Genomic DNA, 27,144 nt, shown 5'->3' with positions numbered 1-27,144 from the left:
TCAAATATAAAAACTGTCCGTACCGTCTTCGAACGGAACCAAGTCTTTGGATGAAACAATTGCAATTGATACCTACATTGAGGGAAAAAAGTATTTGATCTCCTGCTGATTTTGTACGTTTGCCCACTGACAAAGAAATTATCAGTCTATAATTTTAATGGTAGGTTTATCTGAACAGTGAAAGACAGAATAACACAAGAAAAAATCCAGAAAAACGCATGTCAAAAATGTTATAAATTGATTTGCATTTTAATGAGGTAAATAAGTATTTGACCCCCTCTCAATCAGAAAGATTTCTGGCTCCCAGGTGTCTTTTTTACAGGTAACAAGCTGAGATTAGGAGCACTCCCTTTAGGAGTGTTCTCCTAGTCTCAGCTCGTTACCTGTATAAAAGACACCTGTCCACAGAAGCAATCAATCAGATTCCAAACTCTCCACCATGGCCAAGACCAAAAAGCTCTCCAAGGATGTCAGGGACAAGATTGTAGACCTACACAAGGCTGGAATGGGCTACAAGACCATTGCCAAGCAGCTTGGTGCGAAGGTGGCAACAGTTGGTGCGATTATTTGCAAATGGAAGAAACACAAAAGAACTGTCAATCTCCCTCGGCCTGGGGTTCCATGCAAGATCTCACCTCGTGCAGTTGCCATGATCATGAAAACGGTGAGGAATCAGCCCAGAACTACACGGGAGGATCTTGTCAATGATCTCAAGGCAGCTGGGACCAGGGGCGGAGCCAGGGGGGGTGACAGGGGTGACATTCTGCGTATAAGTGTACGACACTCGGTCTGGCGGACTCCGTGCTACTATTTTGTCAGAGTGTGTCGCCAACCGATGGCGTCTACTAGTTCAACAGCCTGACTCTCTAATCATTCTTGAAATTAAAATTTGTTGAATGTCACCCCGGCCTGAAATCCTGGCTCCGCCCCTGGCTGGGACCATAGTCACCAAGAAAACAATTGGTAACACACTACGCCGTGAAGGACTGAAATCCTGCAGTGCCCGCAAGGTCCCCCTGCTCAAGAAAGCACAAATACATGCCCGTCTGAAGTTTGCCAATGAACATCTGAATGATTCAGAGGACAACTGGGTGAAAGTGTTGTGGTCAGATGAGACCAAAATGGAGCTCTTTGGCATCATCTCAACTCGCCGTGTTTGGAGGAGGAGGAATGCTGCCTATGACCCCAAGAACACCATCCACACCGTCAAACATGGAGATGGAAACATTATGCTTTGGGGGTGTTTTTCTGCTAAAGGGAAAGGACAACTTCACCGCATCAAAGGGATGATGGACGGGGCCATGTACTGTCAAATCTTGGGCGAGAACCTCCTTCCCTCAGCCAGGGCATTGAAATGGGCCGTGGATGGGTATTCCAGCATGACAATGACCCAAAACACACGGCCAAGGCAACAAAGGAGTGGCTCAAGAAGAAGCACATTAAGGTCCTGGTGTGGCCAAGCCAGTCTCCAGACTTTAATCCCATAGAAAATATGTGGAGGGAGCTGAAGGTTCGATTTGCCAAACGTCAGCGTCGAAACTTAATGCCTTGGAGAAGATCTGCAAAGAGGAGTGGGATGAAATCTCTCCTGAGACGTGTGCAAACCTGGTGGCCAACTACAAGAAATGTCTGACCTCTATGATTGTCAACAAGGGTTTTGCCACCAAGTACTAAGTCATGTTTTGCAGAGGGGTCAAATACTAATTTCCTTATAAAAATGCAAATCAATTTATAACATTTTTTACATGCGTTTTTCTGGATTTTTTAATTGTTATTCTGTCTCTCACTGTTCAAATAAACCTACCATTAAAATTATAGACTGATCATTTCTTTGTCAGTGGGCAAACGTACAAAATCAGCAGGGGATCAAATACTTTTTTCCCTCACTGTATGTTTCCTTGAGCCACTGCTAAACCACTATTCGCTCGCGAATCAGCACATAGTTCTGCTAAAAGCGAGTGCACCATCTGGTTTTAAAAGGGATTCGCTATTTATCACTGCAACAGTGCGTTTGTTTCACAGAGCTCGCCGTTCTTCACCGCACCGTTGACACGCTCCCCCCCCCACACCCCGCTCATCATTCAGTTTATCTGACCGGGGAAATTCGACAGCAGCTGCCACCATTCACAATTGTGCGTAAGCGGCATCTACGGTTACCTGGGAACGATACCTCTCTCTGACTTTCTCTTGTCGCCAAGTAAACGAAAACCGAACGTTATGAATCATACAACTCACCATGAATGTGCATGAGCCCGGTTTGCAAAGGGATACCCTCCCCACCCCGATTGCCTTCGCGTCCTAATCCACTCCTCCCCCCCTCCCTCGCCCCCACAGCCACCGAGCTGAGAATATTACCTGGACTGTGCTGACGAGTCCTAACTAGGATGAAACCGGTGCCACAGCTGTCTATCACTGCACCGCTGCTGGTGTCAGTCGGGTACATTTGCTCGGTCGGTCACGTGCTCAAATGTATTTCGATGGTGATTGAATGCAAGAGGACTACACGATGCACTTCTTCAGGAAATGCTGATTGGGTTTTGCGGTTTTGCGTACATACCATGGCCCTGTGCTGTTCGCACGTTTCCGTGTCTCATTCGCACCTGTACTTTCGTCGCCTGGTGGAGACGTTTTTTGGAGTGGAAATGAAAGGCATCGCCGCATCCAATGTAATTCTACAGCCGTAATCCCAAGATTCCGCTGGAGGCTTTATTCAACGTCACAGTATCTGTGATGACACCGTCGCCTTGCTAATCGCCATCAAGAATCGACAACAATCCTGGAAATCGATGCACAAATTGTCGTGGCAATTGAGCTCGTGCTGACTGTGCAATGGCCAACCCTTCTTCCACTCTGCACATGCTCAAGACGCGTTGCAACCCCCTCCTTCCTGATCGCGTCTGCAACGCAAAGCCGCCCCGCTTGATTGTCGACTTCTCTGACTTGCTTCTCCAACCATGCCGTGCAATTATTGGCGTTCTCCGCATATACCTGTACTTGGAAACCAACAATAGCCTATTTGTTTTTTAAAGCACCTTTCCATATTGAAGTATCTCTCAAAGCGCTGTGAATAAAAACAAAAATTAAACTGCACTCGTAAGTTTTGGTTACTCTCCTTTTAAAAACCATCTGGCCGTTCATTAATAGAAGAGACTCGATGTGTATTGGGGCCAGATGAGCACTTGAATTAATCTGGAGCATTAAAATTTAAAGAGGCGTGTCTATTCAGGAAAGTGCAGACTAATAGCAATTGTCCCTGATGCCCCCCTCTCCCCCATCACTATGCATGAGTTTTCTCCGCGTGCTCCAGTTTCCTCTGAAATACGAATACATTGGCGGAAAACATCTTAATATGTACACGGCCGTAAAGCTTGGGCAATTGTTGGCAACGTCGGCTCGCCGCCCGGCTGCTGCCTTTCCCGCTTGTTGGCGGTTCCTCGGCGGTTGCGCAATGTAATTTGCACGAAAGACGACGCTATATATATAGAACTGAACGTTATTATTTCTATTCATGTTTTGCGGGAGGGTGGTGGGAGGCTTCAAGAGGAATTTGAACTGCGCACAGCTGGAACGTGAACAACCCGCGGGTCGCCCGCGACTCTCCATCAATTATGCAGAGCTCCACGCCTGTTCCAGGACGATGGCGAAGCGCCAGTTCGAACAATGGGGCTGGCTGTGTGGAAAAATGGCGTGGCTATTTAACGAGTGGCGGAGATGCCCCGGTCAAAATTGCACGAGCTTACGAGGCGTGGGTTGACTTTGTGCAGCATCATCATCATCATCGTCGTCACCATCATTACATATGGGCATTATCTTTATTATCGACATCACTATCGTTATCGTCGTCATTATCAAATGGATGATTTTTGGAATCGTGCCATCGTAATTATCACCCAGCTGATCACCACTATCATTGTCCTAAAATACTCTTTTTTTATTGTTATCATCACCAAAGTCAAAGATCCCCCGTATAGCCTTAACAGACTGTAGGGGCAAGTGCTGCTAGCGAGCACCTATGAAGGCCGGAACGGTACACGAGGGGGTGGGTGGCCAGCACCACGTCCGACCGCCTTTGTCTCCCCAGTGGCGATGTTTACACACCGCACCAGGTACTCATTTGAGGCTGAGTCGACCTGAGGCCCAGGATCGGTTCAAATAATCGTCACTGGTGTTGGCCGTGAACAGGAATCGAACCCGGGTCGCCGGGTTCATAGTGCAGCGCGCTAACTGCTACACTACCGCTCATCCTCACCATCACCACCAACATAAGCATCAACCATCTGCACAATCAACAATCCTTAGCATTATCATCTTAGCCTTTTTCACCACTTTCACCATCATCACCAAAACCTTTATTGTCTATCTGATATCAATAACATGAGCCCCACTTTGTTGAAAGTCAGCATTGTTCTAATGGATAGACTGCTTTTTACCATAGAAATGTGGAATTTCCACCCACATTCAGATTATACCTGAATCATTCACAAATGTTTATACTGATTTTTTTATATATGCTTTTAAATTACAAGTGTAAATTAGGACCAGTTTGGAGAAGTGTTATATGCTGTTGACAACATTCAATCTGGCATAAATAATATATCAGCGTTGACTGTCGCTGGCATTCTTTAGCGTTGCCTTGAGGGTTCTTCACGCGATTGTCCATAACATTCCAGCAGAGCAGTTGGTCGCCTGAGCGAGTGGGACGATTTGTGTCCGCGTTTAATACACTTTTACAATTTCCTTTCGGTTTTTTGTACTTAAAGGAAACGTCACGGGGTTTTATTTTTTTTATGTGCACGCAGTCACTGGTGACCGGACTGAGACCCGTCAACCCACTACACCTGAGAACACCGTTTAATCACACGTGGCGGAGACCTGGACATTGCCTGTTTACATATTAGTAAAACAGTCACCCTTTATTGGTTTAAAATTTCCATAACTTAATTGTAATTGTGCTGTGGTCAGTCTAAAACTAATGTGCCCGAGCTGACTCGTACTACAGGGAATGTTTTATTAAACCTTGATTTATATTTGTGCGGTATTTATTTTTATTTACCTGTAACACGGTTGCTTTTGGCTCAGATTTCTATTTGCTTCATCTCTGTATTTTATATTACTTATTTTGCTTTTGGGATTTCGGTGATCAAGGCCACTCTTGAAAATCCTCATCGCTTGAGTCCTGTATGTGTGTACGTTTAGCTTCTTTTTCACGGTACGTTGCCAACCGTGATGACAAAACAAAATTAGTTTAACACGTAGGCTTTCGCGACCAATATTATTCATAATAAAGGTATCTTGCACTAAAGACGAATTACCTAAATTATCAACAGAAGGTGTATATCGGATTAATTGTTTATGTGGCAGATGCTATATTGGACAGACGGGACGTAACATCAGCATGACTAAAAGAACACCAAAGAAATATTAAATTATCTCAAACACAACTGTCGGCAGTGGCAGAACATGCTTGTCAACAAGGACACTCAATTGATTTTGATGACGTTGAAGTGTTGTGTAAAACTAATTATTACTGGCAAAGACTAATTAGAGAATCCATTGAAATTGAGAGAAACAGAAATCACTTCAATTGTTCTGATAGCTATAGGCTTAGTGCGGCTTGGAAGCGTATTATTAAATAATACATATTACAATTCCTTATAGGGGAAACACATATTAATTAACGGATTACTAATGTAGCATATAATCACAATAACACACATTACAACTAATTACTAATCTACAACTCATTACTAATCATAACCATTGACTGATTACCAATCGATTATATAATTACAATACCCCCCTCCGCCTCAAATCACTGCACCTGAAATGAGTTAAATGATGACGTCACCCTGCTGCTCTATTTAAGACCGAGAGCAAGTGAGGGCTTTACCATTCTGGCGAATTGCCCGATGATGCTGGATGTCATTACCAGCGAAACGTCGTATTCAAACTGTAAATGTTGTGGATTCACTCTTCAACACACTGGTGGGCTAAAGTAGTGAACTAATTGTCTTTTGTCAACGTGACACTTTATTTTGCTGATTGGCCGTGTCGGGTGGTGGAGGGTTACGACACATTTATAAATAACGCGATCTAACCCAAAAACCTTTATTATGAAAAACAAAATTAACTCGACACTTGAAGCCAGGATCTCAGTAGTTTGACTCGGTATGTTTGAAATGGGCCATTATGAACCCTCCGAGGCATCCAGCCACGTCTGCTGAATCAATCAGCATCCAGTCATATAATTTGCTTGTTTATTGAAATGGCAAAAAATCCTAACGCAGGACCCTCATTAAAATGTATTGAGACTTGGTGTGGCTTTCCTGGGTAAGTACATGTTATTACTTGAATGAATATTCCTAACACTGTTATCCTTAACTTGCGCGTCTGTGCTCATTCTCCTGCCAGGTTCATGAACAGGCGAGCCCCTGCGAAAGAGCGTTACCGGCCGACAGATTACGAGCATGCAGCGAACTGCGTGACACATGCCGTACGTATGGAGCTCTGGACACAACGCGGCCTCACTGCCCAGCAACAAACGAAATGTCTCGTGTCCAATGTTAAAATCCATTTTGAAAGTGAACTCCGCTTTGAAAAATAATTGCTTTTGACCTGGGGCAGTGACGAACCGAGTAGACCCACAGCCGGGACGTTCAACCCACCTCGGTCGCGTTAGTGATTCGAGTGCTCTAGGTACTGCGCCACTCAGCCAGGCGTAACATCCGCACTCGCAAACCACGAGTCTCGACGCTCTGTTACAGGTGGGTCCCGCTATTGGGATCTGTGGCCAGTTCCACGAATGACCGACGGTTTGTTGTATACGCAGGCTCACCCGTTGACAGTTACCCCGCTAAAATAACGAGGAGCTGAAGAGATAACGGCATTGTGATTCAAAAGCCTCCCACACGGCTCGCACCAATCGCAAACAGCTCGTTAAATGCTCGGGCCACACTCCCCTGATAACAATTTGTCCAGCACTGCCGGCGCAGTCCTGTGTGTGCACCCACCTGTCGAGAAGCTGTCACGAGGTTCATGAGCAACCAGTGGGGGCGTCGACAAATGGATCGTCCTGTTCAACAACCTTGGCGAGCGCTGCGGTTAGAGTGCTCGACTCGCCATCGGTAGTCTACGGGTTCCGATCACGGCCGTAGGTTCGACTCGACCCATCGTGTGGACGGGATGGACGAAACGCAACAGAACACCGCCCTGCGCTGGTAGTCTACCCGGGGTCGATAGAGAAGACTGGCCCGCTGCCGCAGCAACGTGGAATTTGAACCACTGGCTAAAGGTTTGCCGATACGGATGCGTTCCGGTGCACTGCCCCATTTTGAGCAGAAGGTCGCTTCCACGATTTTGACTCCCGAGTATTGTCGTTTTTGCTTCGGCGAGCAATAATTCATTTCCCACCCAAAACCCACGAGCCACAGCGGATGTTCTGTTGGCTCAGTGCTGCCAATTGAGTGCATCGAGTGCACAGCTTGAATGGTCGGCCGTGAAGATTTCTTTGTGTACACAATTTGTGCGACAGTGCCCATGGTAGGCCAACTTTTCTCCCTCCCTGCTCAGTATTACATTTTTTTTTTATTTGACCAGGTAAATCCCACTGAGCTATACAGAGACTCCACTACTTACGAACTAGTTAGGTTCCAGAGTTCTGCTCATACGTCGATTTGGTCGTCAGTCCACCTTGACTCCTGTCGATTTCAAACATGTTGTATGGCATGTACACAATCCACGGGGAATGGCTTTAACAGTTGTATAATCTCCTGTAGATGCCACTGGTTCTTCATGTTCTGCAGATGTAGATGCCACTGGTTTTTCATGTTCTATAGATGTAGATGCCACTGGTTCTTCATGTGGCATCTACATGGCATACGGACAGGTTTGTTCGTATCTCTGAAAGTTCGTAAGTCGAATGTTCGTGAGTAGAGGAGTCTCTATATAGCTGTTTTTTTCAAAAGCGTTCTGGCCGTCAATGATAGCTCAATAAAGGTGCTTATCATGTGGGTAAGTATAGCAACCGAATGTTCTAAACGCACGTTGATTCTACATGTGGAGGGAAAACCCGGAGGACCCGGAGAAAAATCCATGCGACCACGGGGGGAGAACAAGCAAACTCCAAGTATACAGGCCTCGGAGTCAGAATCGATCCCACGACTTGCTGTATACCAGGCAAGGTGGTTAACATATCGTCACCCGGGCATGCTATTTGGGTCACTCAGCACACAGACAGCACCCTACATGCAGGCACATCTGAAATGAGTGGTCGGGAATCACAGCCAGTCATATGTTTTACAGATTGATTTTTTTTAATTCATACCCAGGACATATAGGGATTCATTACAAATTGATTGAGCGACTCAAGTAGATGTTAACACGAAACATAAAATAATCGTGAGTCTTGTTGTGGAGAATGGAAGCAACAAAATAGCTAAGCAGACACTTCACTTCCGTACCATACCTCTCCCCCCCCCCACTACGTGAAGAAAAACATCTTGTTACACGTCCCATCAGCCACACAGCACCCTGGGAAGTGCATCATGTCAGGGGCATTGGTTCAATGTAAGCAAACTCTGAACCGGTTTTGACATCTGCTGTCAAAACAGACTTGCTTGAGCCAATGCCCTTGAGCTTCCAGATTGCTTATTACATGGACATGTGGCAGCTCACTGGCATTGGTGCAGGCGAGTCGAGATTGTAATAGTGTTCTAAAGTGGATAGAGATAAAAACATTTCTTCAAGCTATGTATAAAAAAAATCTATCACACCCCCTGTGTTTTTATTTTTATTTGTGCCCCATTAAAACAAATACAGCCCAGAGGTTGATTGGTTTCACTCAAAGGGCAGGATCTGTCGAAGGTTCTGTAATAGCTTCAAGTCGTGTGGTGGGCACCGACATTTATACGATCCCCATCGCTGGTGAACAAGCGTAACTTGTCTCCGACGGACACGAAAAGCCAATAGAAAGTGGCCGAATCAAGTCGGGTGACGAGCACGTCTGGCGATTGTGCCATTCTCACAGCGCCAGGCTATCGCTCGTGGAGACCCCACGCCTTACAGACACTTGTTTACGCAGGAGCGCAGAAGCGCGGTCACCAAATCTACGCCTCTATATGAGGAACAGGTGGACTCCTCCACAAATCTGTCTGTCGCCTGATGAAGCTAGTTGTAATTACTGGCGAAACGTCGTACTCAGATTGTAAATGTTGTGGCTTGGCTCTCCAACACACCGGTGTTGCTGCACTAGTGACGAATTGGCCACGTTCTGTTGACGTTACAACCCTTACTAGTTGGCTGTGCTGTGTCAGGTGGTGCGGGGTTTAACGACACATTTATATATTTACGCGATCGATCCCAAAAAAACCTCTTATGGATGATATTGGTCACGAAAGCCTGCTACGTGGGGGGGGGGGGGGGGGGGGTGGGAGGCGATGTTACGATGTCGTTTAACCATAGGAAGTACATTTGTAGGGCGATGTTTCGACGTCTGGCAAATTCGGGGACCTCGCCACCGGCATCCTCCTCCGGGCCCTCCTCATCTGACGTCCGCCGTGAGAAGCAGACGGTCCGCGTGTTGGCTGGTGAACGCATCCACAGCGTTAACCAGGGTGGCCGTTCGCCCCCGCATACCTCTGCAACAAACGACAAAGACGCTGCCACACGACCTTTCTTTACATGATGTATATGTGTGTAAAGAGGTTGATCCGTATCTGTATACCATTCATACAGCGTGGAGAGAGGATCTGTCACCTCCGATTAGTGCCGTTGGCTACGTATGGCACGACAGAAGTTCAACGTGCATACATGCTGTTAGTATATTTCAAAGAAAATCGAGATCTCTGTTTTGCTCTCGCCCCTTTAGAAGTGGTGCGTTCCGCGTTCTACGGGCGAGCGAGCGAGAGAGAGCGGCGATTGGCAGACACGAGGGGGTGATTCGTGCTCCGTGACTGCTGCCGTTGTTTTCCCTGCGCATTAATTCAGCCGTTTGTGTGTGGTGGACAAAGGAGGCGGTGGTGGGGGGGGGGGCAGGAGAGAGAATTCTTTTACGGGGTAAAGGGGGGCGGCGGGGGGCGACGTGATGGGAAAGCAGCGGCCTCGGCAAACTCTGGCTTCAAAAGCCATCGCCCACTCAGCTCCCACCACCGCCACCAAATGCATTGAGCAAAGTTGATGACTGTGCTCAGCCCAGCGGTGGTCAATAGATCGTGAACAATACGCGTACAGTCTGTCCTTTGGCTATTGCGTGCGTGCGTCTGTCTGTGTGTGCATTTACGTGTTTGCGTGTTTTGTGTGTGTGTGTTTATGTATGCATGTGCTGCACTACGGACCTGGCGTCCTGAGTTCGATTCCCGCTCACGGCCAACAGCGGTAACAATTATCTGAACCGCTCCTGGGCCTCCCCTAGGTCTACTCAGCCTCAAATGAGTATCTGGTACAGTGTGTAAACATCGGGCGTGCTGCTGGCCAGACCAACCCCCTTGTGTGCCATGCCAGCGTTCATAGGTGCTCGCTAACAGCACTTGCCCCAACAGTCTGTTAAGGCTATACATGTGATATTTTTCGATTTAAAGCTTTCGTGACTGCAAGGATTCATCTTCTTGGTTCTTTCGGTAAAGTCACGTAGAATGAGAATAAAACAATAAAACAAAATAAGACAATAAAATTCTCACGACGTTTCGGCCACAACACCAGCAGCCTTCTTCAGGTGAAGGAACAGAACTGTCGGGACGACAGCGCTTCATTGTCCCGACAGTTCTGTTCCTTCACCTGAAGAAGGCTACTTGTGTTGTGGCCGAAACGTCGTGAGAATTTTATTGTCTTATTTTGTTTTATTGTTTTATTCTCATTCTACGTGACTTCACCGAAAGAACCAAGAACGTGATATTTGTCTTTGTTTTGTATGTGTGTGTGTGTGTCCTCAGATGAACATCTGTTTGGCTAATTTAGCTAGAGTCATTAGCCCGAGTGGATGGCTACCCAGCTGACAATTAAAGGCACTATTGAACAACAATATATAAATACACATGCCATTGAAGACACTATGAACATGTTTAAAGATTCACTCACCTACCCAATAAATCACCAAACCTTCCATTCACCTACCCACTCAACCACTTACTCATCCAACTATCCACTTACCCACCCATTCACATACACAAATACGCACGCACACGCTCACACACACACACGGACGTACCTATGCATATATGCGAACATCAATATACAAAGACACACCACGATCACTTATGAATCCGGGATGGCACAAGAGGGCGTGATGCTCAATGAGAATATTACGGAAAGGTATTTTACAATCACCAAGTAGATCATGCCCGCAGCCGAGAACTCAGCCAAACCGGTTTTGGCGCTCCTGACAAAGGGTTTGCGGTTACACCGCAGGTATGCGCACTGGCATTTGGTTTCGTGACCAGACTCGCACCTTGTCTCAAAGATCGATGGCACATGCACACAGACACTGCGGATGCCACCTCCTGAGACACAAACACCGGAGGAGGGGAGAACTGCATGTGAATGCATTGTCTTGAGCTATGTGGTGGTGGTATATATCATGTAACTCACAAACGCCGGGACTTTTAGTGTCCCCGGAAGACTTCACAGATTCCCCAGGAGAACATCTGCCCCGACGAGAGGATGATCCTGGTAAATTCAGGACAAGTGGAAAACCCTACCGCAAAAAGATAAAGATCCCCCGTATAGCCTGCAACAGACTGTTGGGGCAAGTGCTGTTAGCGAGCACCTATGGAAGGCCAGCAATGGCACACGAGGAGGTGGGTGGCCAACACCACGCCTGGCCGCCTTTGTCTTCCTTGAGACAATGTCTTTACACGTAGCATTAGTTACTCAATTGAGGCCGAGTCGACCTAGGGGAGGCCCAGGACCGGTTCAGATAATCGTCACCGGTGTTGGCCGTGCGTGGGAATTTAAATCGGGGTGGCCGGGTTCATAGCGCACCGCGCGAATAGCTACACTACCCCACCCCACCCTACCTCACACGTTTAGCCATACAGACGCCTTTTATTTAGGTTTCATTTCGCCGCAGGTAAAACCCCAGTGGGCAACAATTGTTAATTTTTGATGGGGACCTGGTTACATAAACCTGGTTACAGCAGCAACAACAAATGGACAAGAATGAAACAATCTCCCAAAAAACTGTACCAATTGGCAAGGTCGTGCTGTTCGGGGTAATTGCTGTGAGCGGTGCTCATTTAAAGTTGAATCCGACTTCGGGAAGGTTCAGCGCCGGTGTTAGGCGCGGTTGGCAAATTGAACTCGGCACCTGAACCTAATTGAACGCTGCTTCTCGTCGAACACTGCAAGAACCAGGAGACTTCCGCTCGTCCCCGAGGAGCAATTCACGCACGGTTCTACACAGACGCAGAGATCACCCTTTGAGCCTTATAGACCATCCGTAATGTACGTACATGATGTACATACATTATTTATGTTGATTAAGTGTGACTAACCCAACCATTGATATATATCCTTTGATTTTGTTTATGAATACATTAACCACCCCCACCCCCATCGTCTTCCCACCTGATTGGCTCACAAGTGATGGCGTCACGTTGATCTATCTATTTAAGGCTTTCTTCACAACTGCGGCTGTCACATGATGATGCTAGTTGTAATTACCGGCGAAACGTCGTACTCCAATTGTAAATGTTGTGGGTTTACTCCCCAACACAGCGATGTGCTGAAGTAGTAATTGACATGTTTTGTTTATGCGACAAACCTTACCAAGTGGCTGTGTTGGGTAGTGGCGGGTTTAACGACACATTTATATTTACGCAATCTAATGCTAAAACAACCTCTTATGGATAATGTTGGTCGCGAAAGCCTACTACTACTACGTGTACAACTTATAGACCATGTGGGCGAGGGATCAATTGCAGCCAGAGCTGTCCCAAGGCTGGTGCTGTGGCTGAAATGTTGCATGAGAAATTATGCCAAGATGCGGGCTGAAGCATTTGTACACACACACACATACTCTCCCATATATATATTTTTTTACAAACGATAAGACAAAAATACGCTGGATATCCATAACAGACTTTTTGGGAAAGCGTTATGAGTGAGCACCTATGAAGGCGGGCAAAGTGTGGTAGCTGTCGAGTGTGCAGGCAGTGTGCAACTGCACCAGGGCAGTGAACAGGTTGCTCATGAGACTGCTTGCAAGTCCCGTTTCATTTGTCGCACCAAGAGGCCCCATTCCAACCGCGTGACGCCGCGGCTCGTTACGGCCCTTCAGTCCCCTCGCGTTATAATCGGAGAGGCGAACGACTTTTAAACACCGGCTGTTGGAGCAAGCGGCGGCACAAGACGATGTTTGTGTGCGATGAACGGAGCCGGCCGTTCCGTGCGTGTCGCTCGTGTTTGTGCCGCTCGCAGCTGTGGATTCTCCCGAGCACCCTGGGCAGTCTGTTGCTGCACAGGCGCGCCGACGGGCCCCTGGAGGGCGTCACGGCCTGCGTGTACGGCCTGGGCCTTTGTGCGCTCTTCACCGTCTCCACGCTCTTCCACACCATCTCCTGGAGGAAGAGCCACCTGCAGTGAGGGCCGGGCTGGGCGCACTTGCCATGTCTCTTGCCGTCTAGCTCGCTGTCTTGCTGGCCGTCCCATTCTCTGGCCCGCTCTCTGTCTCTCTCTCTCTCCGTCTCTCTCTCCGTCTCTCTCTCACTCTCCGTCTCACTCGTCATCTCCCTCGCTGTCCCACTCTCCGTCTCTCTCTCTCCGTCTCTCTCTCTCCGTCTCTCTCTCTCCGTCTCTCTCTCTCCGTCTCTCTCTCTCCGTCTCTCTCTCCGTCTCTCTCTCTCCGTCTCTCTCTCCGTCTCTCTCTCTCCGTCTCTCTCTCACTTGTCATCTACCTCGCCGTCCCACTCTGTCTCTCTCTCCGTCTCCCTCGCCATCTCTCCCTCCGTCTCCCTCGTCGTCCCACTTGCTGTATCTCTCGTATGAGGCTCTCCTGGGCTAATAGTTGGCATTATAATAAATTACATAATTGGCTTTGATTCATCCTACACTTTTCGGGTTGGTGTTATGGTCTGCACAGTTTATTATTGGGGATTACGCGTAGGGAACGTCGCCCTCCTACTGCCAGTCTAATGCCCACATGTAGGCCAGGTTCCGAGTAACCAGGTCCACTGGGCATGCCCTTGGATTGCGTGTCCAGCACTCTGAGACGACCTGGCGTTAAGGGTGGCTCTATCAACATCGAATGACGAAGCTATTAAATTATGGTGATGATGATGACGATTGTAGTGATGGTTATTGATGGTGATGACGATGGTACTGATGACGATAGTAATTGTGATGGTAATGATGACTATGGTAATTGTGACGTTGGTTGTGTTGACGGTGATAATTGTGATGGTAATGATGACTATGGTAATTGTGACGTTGGTAGTGTTGACGGTGATAATTGTGATGGTAATGATGACTATGGTAATTGTGACGTTGGTAGTGTTGACGGTGATAATTGTGATGGTAATGATGACTATGGTAATTGTGACGTTGGTAGTGTTGACGGTGATAATTGTGATGGTAATGATGACTATGGTAATTGTGACGTTGGTAGTGTTGACGGTGATAATTGTGATGGTAATGATGACTATGGTAATTGTGACGTTGGTAGTGTTGACGGTGATAATTGTGATGGTAATGATGACTATGGTAATTGTGACGTTGGTAGTGTTGACGGTGATAATTGTGATGGTAATGATGACTATGGTAATTGTGACGTTGGTAGTGTTGACGGCGATAATTGTGATGGTAATGATGACTATGGTAATTGTGACGTTGGTAGTGTTGACGGCGATAATTGTGATGGTAATGATGACTATGGTAATTGTGACGTTGGTAGTGTTGACGGTGGTGACGATGACAATGAGTAACGGCGACAATGGTAACGATGATGGCAATGATGACGATGGTAATTATGGCGATGGCTGCCTTCCCACACAGGCGAGTGGAGCAGTGCTTCCACATGTGCGACCGGGTCACCATTTACTTCTTCATCGCCGCCTCGTACGCGCCCTGGTAAGGAGTCCTCCGCTTCCCCTCCTTCGCTCTTCTCTCCTTGCTCCGCCCCACACGATCCCTCGATCCCTCGTGTGGGGCGATCGAAGAATGGGGAGGATCCGATTAACGTAAGCTGCTCGATCACCCTGCCGATCATCGGTTCGACGACCCGACTAAATCGGAATGGCGCAGCATAAATAGTTGGGGGAGGAAGAGAAAAAAAAAATCGTCTCTCGCTCTGTCCCCCACGCGTGCCGCTGGACAGAAAGGGGATGGGGGGAGCTTGGTGGCGGCATCGGCGTCGTCATCAGCCGGGCCACTCGGGCCACTTGGGCCACTTGGGCCACTTGGGCCACTTGGGCCACTCGGGCCACTCGGGCCACTTGGGCCACTCGGGCCACTTGGGCCACTCGGGCCACTTGGGCCACTTGGGCCACTTGGGCCACTCGGGCCACTTGGGCCACTCGGGCCACTCGGGCCACTCGGGGCATCGCCCGTAGGGGGTGCGGCGGAGATTCCCGCCGCTCTCGGGAGGCTGCCGCGTGTTCAGGGTCCCCAGCAATCGACGGCGGAAAGCGGTCGACCGTGAGCTTCGGTCGATTCGTCGGCGTATCGTGCCGGGTCCGAGTGCACATTGCGGGCCACGCGCGTTCACGCCGCAGCGTTCCCACCCCCCCCCCCCCCCCCCCCCCCGCTCTAGCGAGCTCCGTCATTGGCTCCGAGCCGGAGGTGGAAATTCCACATTCCTGTGGCGGGAGTTATTTTAACTCAAGAACAAACCCCCCCCCCACCCCCCCCACAGAGAGATGATGGGCTCAGTTGCTTGCGTAATAAAAATAATGCATTTGCCAGAAAAAAAAATATGTACGTGCATACGTGCGAACCTTATACGATTGCATGTGCGTGTTGGCAGAGTGTATGCTTTGTACGGTGTGCTTGTGCATTGTGTGGAGCTGGCCACCCACCCCCTTGTGTGCCGTGCCGGCCTTGATAGGCGCCACTCGCTAACAGCACTTGCCCCAAACAGTCTGTTAAAGACTATATGGGGGATCTTTGTATATTGTCTTTGCGTTCAGGCTGAATCTACGTGAGCTGGGCCCATGGGCTGCACACATGCGCTGGCTGGTGTGGGTCATGGCATGCGCGGGCACCATCTACGTGTGCCTGTATCACGAGAGGTGAGTCCAGCAAGGCCCCAGAGCTAGCGGTGAGCCGCGCGTCAACACGGTCCAGTTTGGATGCATGCTGTATCTAATTGTGACTACATCTCTAAACACCGTCAATCAACCACTTGTTACTACCCCCGCGCCCTCTACTCCTGTTGACCGGACCAGTTGTTTGATATTAGAAACGACAATTGTAACCGCACGTCTAGACGGTTCACAGGAAACAAAAAAGCATTGACAGAGTTGGATACAAACAGGCCAATGGATACGAGAAATTAAGTAAAATTAAAACAATAAAATAAACTTGATCTCTATGCGCATGCAAAGAAATGTCTTAAATCTTGACTTGAAAAAGGTAAGAGACTCGAATGCACCGAGTTCAAGCGGAAGAGAATTCCAGACCCAGCAGCTGAGAAGGAAGCGATGGCCTCGCATGGAGCGAAGGTCTATAACCGTGGGAGCGGCTTCGTAAGAAAGAGGGGAGGCCTTCTTTGCCTGAGTGGAGATAACGTGCCGTCGAGTCGAGCGAGATGAGAGCGCAGCGATAGGCGGGGGCAAGACCGTGAAAAATCTTCAAAACAATCACTGCAATCTTGACGTCAATCGGACGCTTGGGAAGGAGGCCAGCGGAGGGGACTGCATAACTTGAATGGTGCGATCGGGTGTCCGTGTACGCGGGAAGCGCCTTGCACTAACTATTAACTAGTTTTACTTTAGCACTGAGCTATGTGGCGCTTTTCGGAAAGTGACCTGGCCATAAATGGTAGCCCAATGAAGTGGCTTATCAACGTGGAAATGTATAGCAGCCAAATGTTCTCAGCGCACGCTGATTCTAAATGTGGAGGAATAAAAAAACAGACGACCCGGAGAAAAATCCACGCGACCACTGGGGAGAACACGCAAACTCCCAAAATACAGGCGTCAGGGTCGGGATCGAACCCACGACCTCCTGCATACCAGGCGAAGTAGTTAACATCTCCTAGCCACCGTGATGTTGGGGGAGGAGACAAATCTCCGCAGGGGTTGGGAGGCACCAGGCGACCACCCAAAGCTGCAGCTCCGGAGACAATCGAGAAATCGAGAAATGCTCCTCGGAGAAGCTGCAGTTGCTGGCTGCGTCACCTGCCAGCCCCTGTTGTCCGATGCTCCTTCTGTCCGATTGTCCACATGCACCCCCCCCTCTCCTTTCCTTCGCTGTTGGCTTATGGCCTCTCCGCAACAGCCCTTTGTCAATTCAGTGGTGAATTACGGCCTTCCGATAGTGTGGCGGTCATTGGGGGGAGAGGGGAGGTTGCTTACCACACTTCTCGATACTCGTCAGTATTGGTCCGTGAAGTGGAGAAAGGGGGCAGGACTCTTTCCAATATCACAGCTGCTCCACCACTGAATGTTTATAGGGAAGATAGTCAACTGAATCCCAATTTATCTGGACGCTCTGTGTGGACTGTACAGATGGAAGGGTTTTCGATGCTGCGGTAAAACTGGCAACTACTCCGGCGTTTGTGTATCTGAAACTTTAAAAACAGAATGTGTGAAAGCGTAGCTTGTGTGGATGAAAGGCGAACGACGGAACCTCGGAAATAGTTCTGTGACGTCAACTTCCAGCGGCCGTTGTCTCTTTGCACAGGCCAGAGTGACACAGCTCCCTGAGAGCTACAGCTGCGTGTCAAGCTCGTTGAGACGGAGTCGTTTGTCACATGTCAGTCGAAACAAAGCATTGTGACTCTCAGCGATGGAATATGCATATTTTAAGGAAAAAACCAAAATTAACGTGATGTTCATTTTTGTGTAGTCATTGGTGACTACACCCGCACTTGAACAGCCGTTTTGATCGGGGGCGACTGAAACCCAGAACCGAATCTAGGATCTCGGCAGTCCTGGCCCTCCTGTTTTCCATTGCTCAAGAGTGGTGGAACTTCCACATTCCTACGACGAGGGCAAGTCTACCCGTAGAAAGTGGTACTAATTTTACTATGGGTCGAGAAAACGCGCCCCCAAAACCAGGATTTAAGCTCGTGACCATCCGATTGCGAACTGCTTGCTCTACCACTGAGCCACCATCTGCCCCGGCTCGGTGCTCTCACGTGACATTGCCACACTGAAACCATCCAGCCACTCGATGACGACGATGATGATTATGATGATGACGACGTCCCTGGCCCTGCAGGTACAAGCTGTTGGAGCTGCTGTGCTATGCCACAATGGGACTGTGTCCAGCACTTGTCATCCTCTCATCCGTGAGTGACAGCACATCTATGACTCGCACGCACACCCGTGTACGTGCACACCTGTGTACGTGCACACCTGTACACGTGCACACCAGGCGGGGAGGGGGGGGGGGTCTTTGTGACGTTTCAATCTCGACCCTGAGAGAACTAAGGATAGACAGACAGACAAGCATATGGACAGACAAACAGACAGGGAGGGAGGCCGATAGGTAAATGCAGGCACGGTGGGGAAATGTTAATTACCTCGCCTGGTATACAGGAGCTCGTGGGTTCCATTCCGACCCTGACGTCTGTATATTTGTAGTTTGGATGTTCTCCCCGTGGTCACATGGATTACTTTGGCCAGGTCTATATTTTTTTATTTAAAGCTTTCGTGACTGCAGTAATTCATATTCTTAGTTCTTTCGGTAAAGTCACGTTGAAGGGAAACAACAAAATAATAAAATATATATAAAACAATAAAAAATTCTCACGACGTTTCGACCATAACACAAACGGTCGTCTTCAGGTGTGTCGGTTTGCATAAATTTATTTATTTTTAAACGGCGTATTTATTTATTTAAAAATACAATTTAAAAAACGTTAGCGCCACGCGCAGCGATTTGGCAGTTTATTTAGACGGACTAGTCCATCTATGTTCTGAAAAGAGGAGGGGGGAGACGACATTTTTTTTTTTATGTATGCTGTCTGAAAGCCACTGTAAGCGTGAACAATCAATTAAGACCGGAAATGGTTTATCAAATCTTTCCAATGATTGCTAAGCCAGAATCCATCTTCTCGGTTGAAATTGTCTCTGTGCTTGTATATGTGGATAGCCTCATGAACGAATCTCTCATGGTAGCCAGATGGCTTACAAAGAACCTCTGTCTTGGAAAAGTCAATGTCAGGTCTATATTGTAAACTAAGTTAGTAGCTCTGTGGGCTTTACCTGGTAAGATAAAAAAAAATGTTTAGTTTTATTTGTGTATGTATATATTTTTAGTTTATTTGTTTTCACCTCTCCTGTACTTTGCACTCCTATCGTGTTTTTGTATTTTTGCTGTTGTAACGTTCTGATCCCCGTGCCCCGACTGGACATCGGTGGGGAAAAAAAGAGCTTCACAGCTCACCGTATTCCCCCTCGAGTCTGAATAAACTCATTCTGATCCCCATTCTGATCCCCATTCTGATCCCCATTCTGATCCACATTCTGAATGGGGAAACAAAATCCCGACAGCCGGAGCAGGACGGCGTGTGGGAGCTGGCGCTGGGCGGGGCCCTGTACGCCCTCGGAGTGGTGTTCTTCAAAAGCGACGGGCTGGTGCCGTTCGCGCACGCCATCTGGCACGTGTTCGTGGTGCTGGGCGCCACCGTGCACTACTTCGCCATCTGGCACCACCTCTACGGGCGGGGGGCCGGCGGCGTCGACGGGGCGGCCGCCGAACCGCTCGGCGTGCGCGTCGTGTGGGACTTTTGAAACGGCGGCGGCGGTTTGTTGTGCGCGCGGCGCGTACGCGTGGCGATCGGGACGGTGGGTCGAAAAGTCTTTTGTGGCCTGATGTGTGGGAGGGACGTGACGCTACGGCTTTACTTTTGAGGTGGCAATACCTTCACGGAGGTCGTCACGGTGTCGTGGCAGTAGGATGGCTTGCGTTGTGGTCTTTTTACGGGTGTGTTTTTTTTTTTTTTAAAAACGTCAATGTATAAATATGGAGAGACAGAAACACATTTTGGTTGTTTTCATGAATGTCAAGAGAATCCAGAGACATCTGGAGCAAAAACCCACACTTCCCAGACCTGGCTCACCCCCAGTGCCTTCCACATGTCTCTGCAGGTAAAGATTCACTTGCAGACGAGTTGATGTTCCAGTGACAATGAAGAAACTTGAGCTGGAAGCTCCGAGTAGATTGAGGAGAGAGATGAACAGCTGTCCTGGCTGGGGATTAAAGCATCGAGTCATCGATGATCATGACGGTGATGACGATGGACCAAGTGCATTGCACTTCAACGGAAACGCTGAGAGAAATCGGGCAGGGAAATGATCATTCCTTAAGGATACGAATTGCCATGTCAGGCCACAAACTTTTCGATTACTCCAGCATATACAGGATAACTTCTCTTACCCGTGGTGATGCGAGGGACACACCTCCACGGATCCTATTATCCACGGGGTTATGCACGAGTTGACTCCTCTTATCCATGGAATGAAAAAATAGCGGATAACCCCGTGGATATTAGCATGAACGTTTTGCGTGACTCCCAATAATCTGCGAAAAAAATCTCGGACAATGAGGAGTAATGGGGTGACATACATTGCCTGCGGATAACCCCGTGGCTAAGAGCATGCATTTGTCATGCAGCTTCCTTTATCCGCACGAAAATAATGGTGATTGTTAGGAAGCAGTTTCACCATGTACCTTGGGTAAAATTGTAGATAGCTGCTGATAATAGGAAGAAATGGCGCCATGAACAATCTATTTTTTTTCACGGACCCTACAGCTGCGGCGGATAATAGGAGTTGCGGATAATAGGGCCGCGGGTAAAAAGGGGTTCTCCTGTATGAATGTATAGCTGCATGGTTGTTTAGAACTTACCAGAAGCAATTGTTGCTAGTTATGAGGACATACAAGTCATATATATGGACCTTCCACAAACAGCGCAAGTCACGCAAGTGATCGTGAGATTACAAATCGGGGTGAGGGTGCTGTCATTTAATATCAAATTACCTTTGCCAACAGAATCATGGACCTATGCAGGGTGATGCGTTTGTAACACTACGGAGAAATTGTAGAGAAGCCGGCGTTTCATTTCATCGCCGGCAGATGTCTTCCACCAATCTGAACGCACGAGGTTAACTCTCTTAACAGTCTGCTGATACTCCACCTTGTCCAACGTAGCCCATGCGATTAGATTACAACAATGATGCATAATTTTGCATCGCGCGCACACACACACACACACGGTATTCGATGTGACCACAGCAGATAAAGTCCAGCGGGGCTACGCCAGTGGAGAATGTGTCGGTGAGTTATGTCCGGTGAATGCGAGGGCCACGCAATTTGTTTCACCTCGGACAATCCATTGCACAGGTGTCTCTTGCAACCAGTCGTGCACTGCACCGAGACCAAGGTCATTAGAAATCGGTGGGGTATCTATCTATGGATCACTTTGCATTTGCGGCGGCAGCCTCAACAGCGCAGCTGTCCAGCGTTACTTTCAAAGTCACTGGGAGTCGCCATCGCAGCTGTGACCAGATATTCGCTGTTTCCGTCACTGTGCTCTATGTCCATTATCCCGACTGCAAAAATGTGTACAAAATGTATTATGTGCCATCACAGTGGATTGCGGTTTACGGAATTAATGTAACTCATAGCTACTGTTCTCTTCCACCAAATAATGCTCAAATAAGATTCTGGTATGCCCAGCAGCCTATGGCGCTCTGTACCAGTTCTTCTCAGCCGCATTTGTTTTCAGCAGGCAAACTCTAAACTGGCTTCGACTTCTCTTATATCACTTTTTCACCATCGCATCTGAGCTGAGCCAGTGCGGGGGCCATCACCGCCACAGTGGTTTCCCCCGCTGGCTATTTGCCGTGACGAGTTGAAACCAAACCCCACGGTCGTGTGGCCTCACGATAAATATGATTCTGGCTTTGGGCCAAGCGGGGCCAAGCAGGGCCAAGGGGCAGGGTTCATCATTTCCATCGTGTTCCTTCGTTGTAGGCGACGTCGGCAGCACGGCTCGGATCCTGCAGTGGAAAAACAACGTGGGGCCTCCCCTGTGCCACACCGAGTTGGCTCTGCACAGCTCCACTACGGCCCCGTTGTTGTACAGGGTGATCCAGATGCCTTGTGACCCCCATTTGATTCTCTAATGCTTTGAAATCTTTTAAAATAAAGGTTTATATTTAAAACAGAAATTAATATGCGAAGGACATGTTTTAGGGATTAATGTGGGCTTCACAAGACATTTTATAACCATGCACAATAGAACAAGAGGTGTTAAATTAATAATCAGAGTATGGCTTACTCGGTTTATAATTTACAATGTTGCTGTACTGCACTGAGCGGATTCGTGGAACACCCCCGCCTGTGACGACTGAACACCCAGGAGAATCTGTTTAACTGGCCACACCCTGCTAATAAGATCCAGAGACGTCAAAACCAGTCCAGGGTTTACTGCTTAAACACCACGATACTGGGAAAAAAATTGGACCACAAAATCCGTAGATTGGTGGACCTAAACGTTATTTACATTTTTATGCGGTGACACAGAATCTCATATTATGTAAAGATAGTTGTTTGGCCTTTGAAGCCTGTGATCCCTTGTGGGCCTTGTGTTTTGTATAGTGTCAATTTGACATGACATATACTGCTGTATTTGACAGATGTATTGATGGTTAGGAAGTGCGGTAAATCATAGACACCAGTGTTGGACAAATGCCCATGTTGAGCTGAAGGGGATTATGGACGTATTTTTTTATTCTGAAGGCAAAATGAATGGGAATAAATTTACTCGGACTCCATAGATCTTATTACTACAATTGAACTGGAATATAAAACAAATTCTGCAGGTGTAGGATGATGCATGCCTGTGGCCCAGCACATGTGGATGCAGGATTGATGGATCACGCAGAGATCATCATATGCTGCCCAGACTCCTTAAACTTGCTGGGCTTCCGGGTGGCCAGGCGATGTCAGCACAGCGAGTTGGTTATTGCCTCGTACGGTGGGGTTTCTCTGGGTACATCGGTTTCCTCTGACAGGCAAAGGATCCTCAAAACACGGAACTGGGAAAACATCCCAAAACAAGGTCCTCCTGTGAGCATATTGTGAGACCCATTGAGGCTCTTCTGGATGAATGGCGTCCTCATAAACGAGGACATAAGTGCGTGAATGTAGCGGCTTGCAGAGAGCGGTGATACATCTTGAGGAAGGGGCAGACGAGCACCAACTACAAGGATGGACACTGAACTAAACGGAGACACCCTTTGGTGTCCATACGGAGAGTATTCTATGATACCTGTCGTGTTTTAGGCAGTTCAGAATGTTTTTTTTTTATACATGGGAACTGAACTGGCCATTCATTTCTTAACTTACATTTTGTAAACGACTAGTATGTATTTGTAAAAGAAAACATGTATTAATTAATATGTGTGTATTTTAAACGGTGAGTTGACGCATTTCACAAGTTGATATTCCTGGTGGTTTAAAAAGAGCGGAGGGTACAGACCTGCCCAGTTTCAAAAAAATGTGGCATCTTGAACAAATCTCGTGGTCATTTATCCTCACCACCGAGCCATTTTTTTAAACGATCCAAGGGTTCAATCCCCAACACAGTTGCCTGGTGATTTCTGGATGATAAAGATTTTTTTTTATGTAACGGTATCGTACAGCTTACTAAAAAATGGTCAAGTAAAAAAAGAATCCACAAAATGTAGCGAAACGTAACCGATTTTATAATTGCGGGATACCCAGATTCTCATTCAGGAGAGGAACAATGATGCTCGCTGGGCTCTCGTCTGGTTAAACGAAGGAGAAATGGGATCACCACACTTTGGTAGGGTGGCTTTTGGCAACTTTAACCAAAAAACACGCACACGTGTGCGCATGGAGCACACTTAAGCACTTATTGCACGCTAAGTCGTGGGATCGATTTTTGAGTTTGAGAGACAAATAGCCATGGGGGACCCACGTGAGGAAGCCAAAGGGACCCCCATGGCGGCTATTGAACAGGGGCACTGTTCTACGACTACGAATTATGGTCGCCCGTGGTTTGAGCTTTGGCTGCCGCGTGAATGTACTGTCTGGTGGTGATATGAGAGCTCTGTATGGACGGGGCAAACGTCGAGCTCTTGCGGGAAACGGATCACTTTTGTAACGGTGGTCAAATTCTTGTTCCTGGCGAACAGGCGTCGCGCCCCCAGCGTGCGAGTGTTAATGTGCATGGAAGGTAACACTTTTATACCACAGTTTATTATTGTACTAATGCACTTTTAACTTTTGCACGCTGTTTTGCAAGAAGAGAAATAGGCTAAAGTTACGTTTGCGAAACAGGATGGCATTCTTACCTTTTAGAGAAGGCAATGGTGATATGTTATAATTGCTTTTATTTAGTTTTTGGAATAAAAAATATATATGAAGCATTGACAGGTTTGAATCTTGTGAAAATGGGGTGATCGTCAGACCTAATTTCAACTTGGGCCTCTTCTTAGGATCAAATACAAATATTATTGTTCCATGATGATCCTGCTCCATCTTAAATACCTTCCGCTGGGCATGTACATACGATGTTCTCGGGATGTTCCCAGTTTTCAGACTAATCCAAAAATTGAGCCTAGGTACAACAGTTCAGACGATCCTTAAAAAGTTTGTTTCGGTTTGAAACATGGACTCGCAGAGCGCGCGCTGGCCGAGCAAGCATAAATAAAACAAACGAATATTACTGCATTTAAAGTCGTCACTTAATGTTGTGCTCTCACCTCGTTCAAAGTTCACACACCAAAACTATCACCCATTCCTTCAGACGCGAGTGGTTGGTTTTTTGCACGCAAGTAGGGTTGGTGGATCACGTGGAGATTTGTGATTCGCCCCCAAAGCATGACACTGGGCTGCTGGCTAAGGTTGGGGCAGGATGGCGATGGGAGTCGCTGTGTCCTTGAACTCATCTGTGCTAAATGCTCTAAAGACAGTTGAGATGGTTGTGCCCCACTCACCCCCATCACCCTGTGCGACTCCCCAGTCAAAACTGTGGAGTCCTTCCGCTTCCTGGGCACTATTCTCTCCCGGGACCTCAAGTGGGAACTGAACATCAGCTCCCTCACCAAGAGAGCTCAACAGAAGATGTACTTCCTACGGCAGCTGAAGAAATTCAACCTGCCAAAGACAGTGATGGTGCCTTTCTATACAGCAATCATTGAATCCATCCTCACCTCCTCCATAACCATCTGGTACGCTGCTGCCACTGCCAAGGACAAGAGCAGACTGCAGCCTATCATCCACACTGCTGAGAAGGTAATTGCCTGCAATCTACCAACCCTCGAGGACCTGCACACCTCGAGGACCATGAGGCGAGCGAGAAAGATTGTGGCCGATTCCTCCCATCCTGGACACTCTCTGTTCCAGCTACTCCCATCCGGCAGAAGGCTTCGGTCCATCAGGACCAAAACATCACGCCACAAAAACAGTTTCTTCCCAACCGCTGCTGGCCTCTTCAACAAGGCCAAGGGCTTACACTGACTTTAACATTTTATATACAAAATGACACCTTGCCATATTTACACTATGTTACCCTATTTGTAGTTTTTGTATTTTTAGATTGTATCTTATAGCTACTTATATTCAATATCTATTCAAAATTGTACATACTTTAGCCCCTTAGTGTTAGAGTTTGTACCTTTCGTATAGTTAGACTTGTATACCACTTATTTAAGATTCCTATATGTTGAATGTATGCACCTTCCTGCCAAAGTAAATTCCTTGGCTGTGCGAACTTTCATGGCGAATAAAACCCTTTCTGTTTCTGATTGGTGGGGTTTCTCCGAGTACAATAGAGGCCATCCATTTAGTAGGTACGCAAAAATCTGTCAACTTGACCACCCCCCCCTCTCCCTGTACGCACGCGTACTTTTTACCCCCCCCCACCGAATCCTATAGAACGGCCGATATTTAATCCACGCAGAAACCATCAAGGATTAATAATATTAACGTGTTTAAACAAACAGTCCACCGCCGGACTATCTAACTCATTTGAAGGCCAATATAGTGAAATTATTATCGAGGTTTCACCCCCCCCCCCCCCCCGTTTGCTATGCGTGCGTACATTGTCAGTAGATCCCCCATACGCAAGCGTACGCATTTGGGTTAACCCCCCCTCCCCCTCCGTGCGTACGTACTAAATGGATTGCCCCATACTCTGGTTTCCTCCCATATGAAGCAGATCGCTCAAACGTAGCAGTTCAAGAATCCTGCTGAAAATGAACCTTGAGAGTCGATACGTCGTTCTTGTGGATGAACAGGTTTAATGGCAATTATAGTCGTGACAATTATTGTTATTGCCATCAAATACCCTCTTGTAGCAGTGTTTCTCAGAGCGTAGTCGCCGCACCGCAACAATGTCTCGTGACGGTCCTGTGGGTGAGTCCGTTGGGCTACGATGCAAATGCAGGTCGATCCGGAAATGACAATGTTTACATTTCTTTTCGTCTCGGACATTTAATATATTTAATTTTAAAATAACGTTGGGGAAGCTAGCCTAAATGCCACCCCTAAAAAATGTAAAGATGCATATTTTTTGGGTTTATGTACCGGTAACGTGCATCATTATGTGCGACTGGTGTTTAGAGATAAGTGAAAGCTTTTTGTCACCTGGGGTGGGGGGAGGGTGGTTGGGTGGTCCAGGGGCCAAACAAGTTTGAGAAACACTGCACTGGTGGTTCTTCACCTTCACTGCTGCAGCCTTGCACCCCTTTGGTTCTCAATCTGTAAGAAGTATGTTAATAAATACATAGGGGTTTGATGAAACAAAGTAGTTGTACGTACGTGCCCATGCTTCAATTTGTCTTTCGATTTACCTTCTGAAAATATATGGCATGTCTCGCACCTCCAGGAGGTGCGTGAGAACCACTGCATTAGAGGGAGCCTCGAGACTAGAAATTCCTCTCGTGGAGACCCTTCCGCCAGCAGTGCACGTGTGCAACCAATTACAGGCCTGAACCTTTACCATATTGTAAC

The 27,144-nt window shown here is 47.6% G+C and overlaps 1 protein-coding gene across 4 annotated transcripts in view; it reads left to right on the top strand.

Moving 5' to 3' along the window:
- Window positions 1–24,856, top strand: part of LOC116946255 (monocyte to macrophage differentiation factor 2-like) — a 38,356-nt gene extending 13,500 nt beyond the window's left edge. For all 4 annotated transcript variants that reach the window (XM_032961277.2, XM_032961275.2, XM_032961274.2 and 1 more), the window contains 6 exons: window positions 6,412–6,493; window positions 13,411–13,571; window positions 14,983–15,057; window positions 16,116–16,217; window positions 18,373–18,442; window positions 19,650–24,856. In XM_032961277.2, the coding sequence (XP_032817168.1) occupies window positions 6,412–6,493; window positions 13,411–13,571; window positions 14,983–15,057; window positions 16,116–16,217; window positions 18,373–18,442; window positions 19,650–19,889 (730 nt within the window). In that variant the 3' untranslated portion in view covers window positions 19,890–24,856. The remainder of the gene's footprint in view (window positions 1–6,411; window positions 6,494–13,410; window positions 13,572–14,982; window positions 15,058–16,115; window positions 16,218–18,372; window positions 18,443–19,649) is intronic.
- Window positions 24,857–27,144: the final 2,288 nt, after the last annotated feature.

This window comes from Petromyzon marinus, chromosome 26 (genome assembly GCF_048934315.1).
Source record: "Petromyzon marinus isolate PM22_M1 ecotype Great Lakes invasive population chromosome 26, UKy_Petmar_22M1.pri1.0, whole genome shotgun sequence".
NCBI classification, from domain to species: Eukaryota; Metazoa; Chordata; class Hyperoartia; order Petromyzontiformes; family Petromyzontidae; genus Petromyzon; species Petromyzon marinus.
Note: the sequence above shows the minus strand (reverse complement) of the source record. Positions and strands in the feature narration are given on the sequence as shown.